This window comes from Neolamprologus multifasciatus, chromosome 2, assembly GCF_963576455.1.
Source record: "Neolamprologus multifasciatus chromosome 2, fNeoMul1.2, whole genome shotgun sequence".
In the NCBI taxonomy this organism is placed as follows: Eukaryota; Metazoa; Chordata; class Actinopteri; order Cichliformes; family Cichlidae; genus Neolamprologus; species Neolamprologus multifasciatus.
Window position 1 is genome coordinate 20037172 of NC_140440.1, and position 12044 is coordinate 20049215.

A 12044-nucleotide genomic window follows, 5' to 3' on the forward strand; every position below is an offset into this window, starting at 1 on the left:
TGGGAGTAAACAGAGGAGCTCTGAAGTTATTTTCCCTCTTCCGTTCAGTCTGTGAGGAGGATGGAGCTGGAAATCTAAATAGGGCAACTGGAGCCTGCAAATTTCCAGCCAAGCTGCAAGCCTGACTTTCTTTACCCGCCTCACCCCTTCATAAAGCCCCCCCGATCTCTCTCCAGAACTTGCAGATTCCTCGACCCTCTGACCATGAACCTCTGGGCTGTGCTTTGCTTGACTCTGCTCGTGGTAGAGCTCCAAAATGGTAAGTCTCCATTTCCACATCAATTTGTTAGTGAAGAAAGATGGCTGTTAACGTAATCACGACAGCTTTGGCTGTAACAATGCAGAAGAGGGAGAATGAGACAATCTGAGGATGCATCAGGACTGGTTGGGGGCATCGGCCTATGTGGTGGGCGTAGAATGGGAGGTGCAATCACGCAGTAGATCTCACTCACAAACTGCAAAGTTTAAATTCTGTTTACACTCCCTCTGAGGTCTGCAGCCACTGACTTTAAAAAAAATCTTTGCATTTTATTTTATGTATGCAAAGTGTAAAAGCATGCAAAGGATTTGAGTTTTTGAAAGTTTTTCCCAAAGTGCTCCTGCAGACCGACTCAAACCAGCTGGATCTAAGGTATGCAGCAGGCGTTTTTAATTATCTGGCCTGTACTACTGACCTCTCTCTGAGTTTCCATTAATGCAGCTCTGAGGAATAAAACAACAAATTCTGAAAGTCTACACTTCAGGCTGATTTTTCTTGTATTTAACGGTTTGTGTGTTTCACAGAGAACAAGAGAGCAAAAGGAGAGGAACAGCTATGGTCATACTGTGCCAGTAACTTGGACTTTTTACGCATCCTGTTTTAATGTTACCACAGCTGGAGAAAGAGCAGCTAACTGAAATGGACAGAGCTGCAGTGTTATTGTGACATTGTCATTGTAACCCTAACAATCATTTTAGATCATTTTAGGGTTTTGTACTGCCTCAAATGGGTTATAGAAAATTTCACCATGAAGGTGGAAATGAAACCTTTTATTTATATCATGATATAAATGAGTTTATTTTTTGGTCATTTTAAAATGAAAGTCTTTGGGGACTAACTTGAGCCACCCTCAAGTGGAACTGCAGTTTTTTTTGCACTTTCCCTGTTGGCTTCTTTATCAGACTTGGAAGTTATATAAGTTATATCTATCATATCTATCTATTGATCTATTTATTATTAGTTTCTCCCCTCTGCCCTCTATGGCTCTGTGTTTGCAGGTGCCTGCCAGCAGGTCAAGCGAAGAAAAGACATCGGAGAGAACCGCATCCGGCCAGGTGGGAAACGGGTAAAGGTGTGGCCTACGCTGAAAGACGGACGAGGCAGAAGCCATTCACTCCTGACGCAGGTGTTGGATAAAGGCCGCTTCCTCCGCCTGGGCCAGAGCACCATTTTGACTCCTGGGAAACACATGGAGCTGCGCTGCAAAGGCAGCAAAATCGGATGGTCTTACCCGACTTACCTGGATACTTTCAATAACTCACGCCTCAGGTGCTGGAAGGAAACACGAGGTACTTCATGCAGTGAATCATTAAATGCGAGCATCTTATATTTTGGTTCTCGCCTGCAGCATCAAGCAAAGCGACAAGTACAGTCAGCTGATCCTGACGTCGCCCTCTGCTGCCGACACGGGGGCTTACAGCTGCTGGGTGATAGTATGTGATGGCACAGAGTGTGAGAAGGACCACGATCGCGCCTACGTCTCATACATCTATTTCAAAGGTAATTTTAAAAATTCTTTATATTTTGCTTCCAAGGAGCCAGACTTTCTTCTAACCCTTTAAAGTGGTCTTGAGCAATAATTTTCCAGGCTTTCTGAAGGTCTTCTCAAAGTTTTTCTTTGGATCTTGACTGCTTTTTTTTCCTTCAATATTTTATTTTAATTTTTTCAGCATAGAAAACCCCATCAACAAACAAATACAGCTCAGGCGCTGAGATGATAGGACAAGAAATAGCACAATAATAATAATCAATAGGGAAAGACAAAAGAAAAAAAAGAAAGAAAACATTAAAATTAGAAACTACCAGTATCCATAATGAATTAAATGTCATGAATATGTAATAATCAGGGAAATTGCAGTGCCATGGTACATGTTTATACAACGTGAGCTTTCTCAAGGTGAGTACAAAACGGAGTGCAGGATTTTGAGAAAACATTTGCTGCAGGTCTTTGCAGGTATCGAACTTTTTCCAGTTGAATGACTGATAACATGTCATTGAGCCAGACACTGAAGGAGGGAGGAGCAGCGGACTTCCATTCCTTTAGAATAAGTCTTTTCGCAATCATCATTCCGAGGTCGATTGGCACCCGCACAGTCGCAGGGATAGTTCTGGAACGTACACAGCCAAAAACTGCAATTTCTGGATTGGGTGAGATGGAAATCCCATAAACTTTAGAGTACCAATCAAATATTTTGGAAAAATTGGTCAATGAGGGGCAATGTCAGAAAGCGTGAGCCAATGTGCTCTCTGATGTTTTACATCTGTCACATATGGGGGAAGTTGAAGGATAAATTTTGTGTAGCCGAACCATTGACTGTAGAATGAGCCGAACCTTGGAATAATGTAGCCGATGGACAATTTTAAATTGTATTAATTGATGTCTGCTGTTAACAGAGCAGGAATGAATTTTTGATAGGCATTTTTTCCCACATTGATTCTGATATTTCTATGCCCAATTCCTCCCTCCAAGCGTCTCTTATCCTCGTAGTCTGCACGTCAATGCTGTCATCAAACAAATGTACAATTGTAGAAATCAAATGTTTGGAGTAAGGAGGGCTCAGGAACACCTTAAAAAGGTTATGTTCATGTGGAACATCTTGGTAATTCTTCATATTGGATTGCATAAAATGCCTGACTTGTAGGTAACGGTAAAAATGTGAATGTGGTATATCAAATTTTTGCTTAAGCTGATTAAATGATGCAAATTTTCCATCTATATAAAGATCTTTGAATTTGATTAAGCCCTTCTCCTTCCAAACATAGTAGGATTTATCATCCCAAGGAGGCAAAAAGGCATGGTTATCACATATTGGTGCCTGCACAGAGGAGTTTGGCAGTTCAAAAAAACCTCTAACTTGGTTTAAAATCCGCACAGATTGTTTCGGAACAAACCCGTTTCTTAAGACTCTCAGCCCTCCCTACTTTTGAGAAAAGCAGGCCCTCTAGAGAGGAGTCCCTTACAATGCCAGCCTCCATTTTAACCCAAAGGGGGATGTTGAAATCACCAAGATCTGAGGATGTCTGTTGCCAGAAGGTCAAGGCTCTTAGATTTGCAGCCCAGTAATAATGTCTAAATATTGGCAAACTCAGACCTCCCTCCAATTTGGATTTTTGTAGATGTAGTTTCGAAATCCTAGGATTCTTGTTGTTCCATATGTAAGAAGTAATAATTGAGTCCGACTCCTTAAAGAAAGAGGAAGTGAGATAAATAGGAAGATTTTGGCAAAGATACAGAAATCTAGGAAGAGAGACCATTTTTATGGAATTTATACGACCGACCATAGATAGGGGAAGAATTTTCCATGACTCGATGTTATGCTTTAATGTTGATAAGAATTCAGCAAAATTCAAGCTAAAAATTAATTTGGGATCTTTAGGAACAGTTAATCCAAGGTATGTGAGATGGTCGTTAACTATTTTGAATGGAACATTACAAAGAAAACTCGGCAAACTGGTTTTAGATAAAGGCATAAGTTCACTTTTAACCCAGTTAATTGTATATCCTGAAATTTCACCAAATGAGGTGACCAGATTAAGAAGGGATGGTACAGATTCTTCTGCATTACGCAGGTATAATAGTACGTCGTCTGCGTACAAACTAATAACCGTTTCAACCCCTCCGACCAAGAACCCTTGTATTTTTGGATGTGCTCTTATCTTAATCGCAAGGGGCTCTAATGCCAGAGCAAATAGAGCAGGGGACAGGGGGCAGCCCTGTTGAACAGAGCGCTGCAAAGGAAATGGCGCCGACCTCTCTCCGGATCTTGACTGCTTTTTAACTTGTGGTATTTTCCGCACTATAAGGCACACTTAAAATCAATTAATTTTCTTGAAAATCGACAGTGCGCCTTATGTATAAATTCTGGTTGTGCTTACTGACCTCGAACGGATTTTATGTGGTACACGGTGCTCAAAACTTTGTCAAAAAATGTTTTAGTACGACTTTGGTAAGCTACGAAGAATCGTAGTGTAAGCGAATCACTCAGGACTCACTCACCCCCTCCCTTCCTGTGCTGAATCGTAGGGTAAACGAATAAATCACTCACTCGCCCCCTCCCTCCTGGCTCACAGCTTCTTCTTCTTCTTGGTTGGCAACCAATGTTAAGCAGCATTACCGCCCCCTGGCTCACAGCCCAGTGGACATTTAGATGAGAAAATATATATTTGACACATTTGAGGAAAATATACTAATAAAATAAAATTAAAATAAATAAAATTAATGTTCCCTTTAGAAATCTTTTTTTGCTCTTTTTTGCTCTATAAAAATAGTTTTTTTTTTTTTTTTAATCACTCATCTTAGCAGTATTTACATGAAAAGAGAAACAAATTAAGTTTGAGTGAAACTGTACATTTTTTTTGCACTCTCTGGTCAACTGATTCGATTCACTTTGATGAGTTACTCATTCAAACTCGATTCAGTAAAAATAATTGAATTTACCATCACTAATTACGGCTACCGTAGTCAGGAGTATTGCAGAGGAATCTGGGTCCGAAACTCCGTCTGCTTCAGTCCCAAAGTCAAACGATCACTGCAGCATCACTGAGAGTTAAAAATTGTCTAAATTCTTTCATCTTCCATAAAATGATCAGTGTTGCTGCTTTACCAAGTTTGACATCCAGGCATCCATGAAAACAGAATTGATGAAATTTAACAGAATTAGAAGTTAGCTCGCTAGTTTCCACCAAAACATGATATTGCATGTTCTGACTGAGAGATGTCTAAAAGATTAAAACGTACAGCTCTGCTATGCTTCCAACATAAATGAAGACAGAAAACTAAACAGCAGTGACGTTTGTAGGGTTACTGAAGTTGGCCTAGCTGGAATATAATGATGTGCTACGTGATCGCTAGCGACACAGCTATGTTAGCATAACATAAACACAGTGAAGCTGGAGGATGAACGCTAACTTTTTTCCACTCTGTAAAAGTTAACGCGAAGGTTCCCGATGGTTAGAGACAAATGCAATCGCATGGATTGCACTGAACCCTCATCAAAAATGGTCTCAGTAGAACGGTGGACTGAAAATCCAAAATTGAACTTTTTGGCCGAAATAACTGTCAGTATGTACAGAGTTAGTCAGGAGAGTGAGTGTCCACAGGTGTCTATAAAATGCTGGAGGCTCTGTCATGGTTTGGGATTCGGTGTCAGAGATCTTGTCACAACTGATGGATTTATGAACACAGAAAATTACCATCAGAATTTGGATCCAGCATAAAAAAGAATTTTGCCCAGTACTCACACCATATATAAGACTTACAAATATGTAAGACAGCATCATTTCATTGGATGCTTCAGCAGATGATGAGTTCTTTCCATCTGTTTGTAATATCTCTCCTCGCTGGCTGGAATACTGGAATAAATATTTTTTCCACAGGACAGATTTGTCCAAAACTTCTGTGAAGCAACTGCATTCAGTAATTGTTCATTAATGATTTAATCAGTCATTCGTTCAGAGCAAAAGGTTTGCAGTAAAGTGGAATAAAACACAGTATTTATTTAAAATTATAGCTAAGAATTTAAACCATTGTCAAGACTTCCAACTCCCTGCTCTGAGTTAACCGTGATTATCAAACAAAGTCTTTTTATAAGGCCTTTCTTAGAAAAGGCCTTATAAAAAGCATTTTACTAGTCCGTAAGGACCCCAAAGCGCTTTACACATCCAGTCATCCACCCATTCACACACACATTCACACACTGGTGATGGCAAGCTACATTGTAGCCACAGCCACCCTGGGGCGCACTGACAGAGGCGAGGCTGCTGGACACTGGCGCCACCGGGCCCTCTGACCACCACCAGTAGGCAACGGGTGAAGTGTCTTGCCCAAGGACACAACGACCGAGACTATCCAATAAATTGGCCATAGGTGTTAATGTAACAACATCTGTATCTCTGTGTTAGCTCTGCATCAGATTGGCGATCTGACCAGAGTATAGCTAGCCTCTCGCCCTATGGTAGCTGGGATGGGCAAGTTCTTAACAAAAATATCAATAACTTTTTCTCCAAACAGACAAAGACAACCTCTTCGTTCCATCCACCATGCACTTTGAGATTGTGTATCTACGCCCAGACCAGCCTGCCGTGGTTCCCTGCCGTGTGACCGAGCCACAGGCCAAGACGTCCCTGCACAGAGAGGTCCCCCCGGTGGAAATCACAGCAAATATGACCCAGATGGCATATGATCCCACCAAGGGCTTCATCCTGCAAAACCCGAGGCCAGAGCACCAGGGAGTCTTCTACTGCAAGGCTGAGACCATGGACACCCCTCAGATCTCCACAAAGTACCAGCTGCTTTATGTGGAGGGTGAGCACAAATCAATCACATGACACCTCATGAATAAATACAGTAATGGAAGATATGAACATGCTGCATGTAGAAACACTAACTATTGCTCTGTGGAACTAACTACTACGCATAACCATTTATCTTACTGACTCTAAGTGGCGACAATCAACTTTTCGCAATGTTATGAATCAAGCGCTGGTTACTTCTACGACGTCTACTTTTTAATTGGCTTCCAGGAAAGGGTTGTATTTCAAAAATGTCAAGAGCCTCTTTAATCCTCACTGCTGTGCTTGGTTAATGTGGACGCCTGCCAACTAAAGTGGAAACAGTTTGGATTTTGCAAAAGGGAGACAGATTTATGCAATGGAACTATTGTGCGGTTTAGATAAAGTTAAGCTGCTGTGGCACGGTCGACTGGCAGGTGGAGAAAAATCCAGATTCAAGTATGGTTCAACTGTTTTAATACCATCAAATATTTATATATATTTATGTTTTTTTTTTTTTAAATGACTTTAATACTTTAAGGAGATGGAACTTATCTTTCTCTCGATGACAGTTCCCAGTGGGCCACCGCTTGTGAGCCTTGAAGCCTCTCCAGACTCTGTGAGAGGAGGCGACAACGTCAATGTAACCTGCACAGTGCTGGGAGAGCCAGACGTGGACGTGAGCTTCACTTGGACTTATCCTGGTCAGGTAAGAGAAATCCTGGACTAAAAGTCAGACCCGATTACAGGTATTAAAAATGAAAAAGATCATTGTAGTCCTTAAATGGGTAGTTAGCTTTTAAGAATGAATCAACATGTTTTTAAAAGGCCCTTAAAATGTACTTTTTATAACAATAATTCTGTCCAACTTTTTACTATTTAGAAAAACAAAAAAGGAGTCTACAGGACAGAGCTGAGGTTGAAATTTAGACTTCATATATTTATTTTTTATTTTTTTTAGTTTAATAATGCAACACGGTGGTTAGCACTGTTGCTGCACAGCAAGAAGGTCCTGAGTTTGTATGTTCTCCCCGTGTTTGCGTGGGTTCCCTCCGGGTTCTCCGGCTTCCTCCCACAGTCCAAAGACATGCAGCTTGTGGGGATAGGTTAATTGGATAATCCAAATTGCCACTAGGTGTGAATGTGCGAGTGAATGTGAGTGTGAATGGTTGTCTGTCCCTGTGTGTTGGCTCTGCGACAGACTGGCGACCTGTCCAGAGTGTACCCCACCTCTCGCCCTATGACAGCTGGGATAGGCTCCAGCGCCCCCCGCAACCCTGAAAAGGATAAGCGGAAGCAAATGGATGGATAGTTTAATAATAGTTTTAAAAGAGAAGGTATTATTTAGTTGCGTGTTTTTATGATTCATTAGCCTTGTTGTCATAAAAGTTACTCACTGCATTTGAGTATTTCGCAGATGCCCTAAAAAACAAAACCAAAACCCAATTGTGGTATACGTGATGTTCTCCTTAAAAGCTGAAGGTTAGGAGTAAAAGATTCTGTTGCCACCTTTAAAAATGGATTTTTCTATTTTCTTTTGATAAAAGTAAAATGAGTTTGTTACAATTATGCTCTTTATTGTTGCTGATAACAGTGGGAGGAAATCATGTGTTCATGTTGTGTAGGGCTCCCGACCCGTTCACATCCAGACTTCCTGGAGGCTGGTTAACAGAGGTATGGGCTACACCACGCGCGTCACCCAGAGCATCCTGACGGTAGAGGACATGGAAACCATCGACTTTGGAGAATACATGTGTAAAGCCAAGAGCCAGCATGGCGAGACAATCGTGGGGACCACCATCATCTCCAAATAGCCCCAAACAACCTGACCTGCTGGCTCCATCTGATATTCAAGAGTTTTTGACACATTGGTGTTTCTTTTTTTTTTTTTTTTTTTTTTAAATATCTATGAAATACATGAAATCAGTATGTATATAAATAAAAATACATTTTTGCCAAGTTGAAAAGTTCATGTCATTAAAAGCAAGCTATGGACGACAGTCATTCACATACATCTATTAAAACAAATATTTAGAGGTTTCATTTTGCAGCACAACAGTGAGTCTAAGCATGCAAATATCTGAAGTCCAAAACAATAAAGAGCCAATTAGCACACTCCAAACTACTCAAGATCTCAGGAACATCAGATAAAAGAAAAGTTGTTTCATAACGTGCGTCATGTGATCCCCAGAAGTCAACAAAACTGGAAAACACAATTTTCTTAACTCTAGAATAACATAAATGAAGGTAATAGCACAAGCTCTGGGGGGAGGAGTCCTCATCATTTGGGGCTGTCATGACAACACCACATGGCTGCTGTCACTTCTGGCAGAGGGCTGTGTTGGACACCAAATCAAACATCCCTGACTAATCAGAGTTAGGCTTCATTTAAACAGAGTAATGAAGCTGTAAGAAAAAAAAAAAAACAAACAAAGGAGAGTGGCAGGAGTCAGAGTCCCGCTCTGTCTGAAGAGGAGCTGTGTGCCAGGCGGATGTCTTAATGTGCTCCGTATGTGGAATGTGATCTGAGGCCTGCAGCTTATTTTGATCCAGTGCAACACTTGCTGATATTTCCACTTTGCTGAAAAGTTACTGGTGGTTAGAATTTTGAAATATACTTTGGATTAGGATTATGAATGAATGCTTGTGGTTTATAAAAGCATTAACAGGTTGGATCCAGTATATACACTGTATAGCATTTCAGTCAACTAGAGTGAGGGAAATTTGGCATTTAAACATGACAAAAAACACAACTTCAATATGTCCTTAGGAAAAGCTCATGAGTAGAGCTTCATCATAAAATGTGGGTACCACTTTTGACTGACAATCCATTTCACAGCTTCAGTTTAATACAAGACTTTATTAATAGATTATTTCAAACAGGATCAGCACATCTATTATATAAATTCCACACAAAATACTCAGAAATTTACAAGATACAGTCTCTGACACAGATGAGCAAAGCCGCCTCTGGTCAGCTCTTTGCACAGACGCTGACTTTAAAGCTGTGTTAGGAGGCTTTGGTTTGGGCTACACATGCAAAGAGACTTGGACTGGTCCCTCGGTCAAATAAACATTGAAACAAAACAATACAAGGCCACAAATGATCCAGAACCCAACTATTACCAAAAAAAAAAAAAAAGCCTTTAAAAATAACATAACCAAGGAAATTCTGAACATACTTATTAGTTTTATAGAAAGAAAATAATAGTAATTTAAAAAAAAAAAAAAAAAATCGGCATAAGTTTAATGTATTTTTTCCTCTTTTTCCTGCAAATGTAAACATGCATGTATTTTACTGCATGTAGTGTGTGTGTATGCCGAGCTTCAGCAAAGATAAGCCTCTACAAATAACAAAGTGTTTCATTACATAGAAGTCCTGAGATTTCCTCTTTCCTCCATCCAAAGAATCAAATTCTAAAGGCAAACATCGTGGCCTTCCTTATTAAGTGCTTCTGTGCAGTGTTGTTTTTCCTGTATTTCTGCAGTGTCAGAGTTCATCTCATTCTGAATGAGCCAAGGTCAGGCTGATGTTTTGCTAAATGCAAAGGAAACAAAGATGGCTCTTAAGTCCAGAGGGATAGCTCAAATGCAGTGTTCTGCTTCCTGGAAGCAGGAGCCCGTTGTTATCTGGGTGACAGGGGAGGGCTGGAGAAGCAGCCAGAGCTGCGAGGTGATTGGAAGTTGAAGGAGTGGGAGGGAGAGGTGGAGGTGGGAGACACCTTGCGTGGGCTACTCAAGTCTCCATTATGGAGCTTCCACATCAGCTCCTCGTTCTCCATGGACAGACGCTTGTTCACCTTGGACTCCTTATGAAGAGACTCCTGCAGCATGGCCTGCTCTGTGGACAGCTGCCTGCGGTGCATCAACACAGAGTCAGAGACGAGCCGAGGCCTGAACAAAGCATTTCATTGTATACAGTTTTTTTTACTGGGGTGTACTGTGACAATCACTTGTGCTGCAAGGCTAACCTGCTCCAGATATGCAGGTACCACGTATGAAAACAACACCTACTGGCCAATGAGTTCTGTGGAAATGGGGTCAGCATTCCGGACAGATTCTCTTGACCTCCGTATGCTGAGAGGAGGAGGAGGATCTAAAATTCTTCCGCAGTATCTCATGTCTTTGTGTTTCTCTGACAAGTTTCATTAATAAACACATTCTTACACTTGATTCCTTCCAATTTTACAGTTTTAGAAACATTAATATATTAACCTAAGACATCCTCGGACATCTGCGCTGCACTTTATATCACAACTGACTTTATGTCAAATTTGGACACAGACTAAAGGCCTATACACACCAGAAGCACAAAATCTGTATAAATATTTTATGTTTCAATAATATTATTTTGGACACACCTATTATTATTTTTTCCAAACCAAGCTTGATTTTTCAGATTTTCTGGATCCAAATCAACAGATGTGACCAATCAGATCACTGTACTTGGCAGCAAAGTGCATTCACAACTCAAATATGCAACGATAGGAAAATAGTAGATGCACAGATAGATGCTGTCTGGGTCAGTCGACTCTATAAAATAAAGTCTCTGCTTACTCGGATGTGCCCCCAGCTCTGAAAACAAGAGCTCAAACTGACATCCTGAAATATGTACGCGAGCAGGCATGATGCAGCTTCATCTCCTGGATGAAACCATGAAATTATCACTGCTGCCTTCTTCTGAGAATTACTTTACTAATTTAGCAGGCCTCTTCCAGTCTTAATGACCAAAGTACACACTTTAATTTAACACACACACACCTGAAGTGTGTGTGTTTTCTATATTTGGATGAGTTTGAATCTCAGTAACTTCCATCTGAAGGCGTAAAGGTCAGTTTCGCAGCCCTATTTGACAAAACGTTGGGACGCTGTGGAGGCCCGGTGAGTTGCGTTCACAGACAGTCATTTCTAGACATGCTCGTGAGCCAATGCAGCGACTTCCATCACAGAATCAGGCCTGTTTTTAATGCTGTGCTCACCGACGGCCTCAGCCATACAATATTCCTTTTTGGCATTTTCCTTTGCGCGGCAACAAAGATAAGACAAAGCATCCCAAATTTATTTGGAATTAGGGTTGTTAAAGCAATTCCAAAAAAAAAACTGTTCTACAACTCCACTGACCTCCTCAGATGGAAAAGGGAATATGAGTCACTTTTCAATACATATTTGGAATCTTTGTGAGTAGCTGCGGCACCAGGATGGTGGCGTGATCGATAGTTTTTGGAATAAAGTGGAGGTGCATTAGAGGTTAGGAATTATATTGGCACACAGAAAAAAAGCTTGGTGTTCATTACACTTAATGAATGCAGTAATTTAAAAAGAGTCTGAGCTGAGGCAGCTGTTCAGCTGCTTCACTCTGTGGAATTAATCACTATGAACCCATATGGTGGACTCTTACCTTGAAAGAGCAGCGTGTTTTTCCATGCGGGCTTTGAGGTCTTCGTTCTCTTGCTGGACTTTTTTAAGGCTCTCGTCTAACTTTACATTTTTCTCTGTCTGTAAAAAAAAAAAAAAA

General features: G+C 40.8%; 2 protein-coding genes across 2 annotated transcripts in view; one reads left to right on the forward strand and one right to left on the reverse strand.

Annotated features, from left to right (window-relative positions):
• pdgfrl (platelet-derived growth factor receptor-like) lies at positions 1-9624 on the forward strand. The gene is made up of 6 exons (XM_085175446.1): positions 1-259; positions 1258-1528; positions 1608-1759; positions 6270-6563; positions 7102-7238; positions 8155-9624. The coding sequence occupies exons 1-6, from the start codon at positions 205-207 to the stop codon at positions 8341-8343; spliced, it is 1098 nt and encodes a 365-aa protein (XP_085031572.1). The 5' UTR covers positions 1-204; the 3' UTR covers positions 8344-9624.
• Positions 8433-12044, reverse strand: part of mtus1a (microtubule associated tumor suppressor 1a) — a 25071-nt gene continuing 21459 nt past the window's right edge. Inside the window, exons 13-14 of the mRNA XM_085175428.1 lie at positions 11928-12025; positions 8433-10384 (exon numbers count right to left, since the gene is read on the reverse strand). Of these exons, the coding sequence (XP_085031554.1) occupies positions 10156-10384; positions 11928-12025 (327 nt within the window). The 3' untranslated portion in view covers positions 8433-10155. The remainder of the gene's footprint in view (positions 10385-11927; positions 12026-12044) is intronic.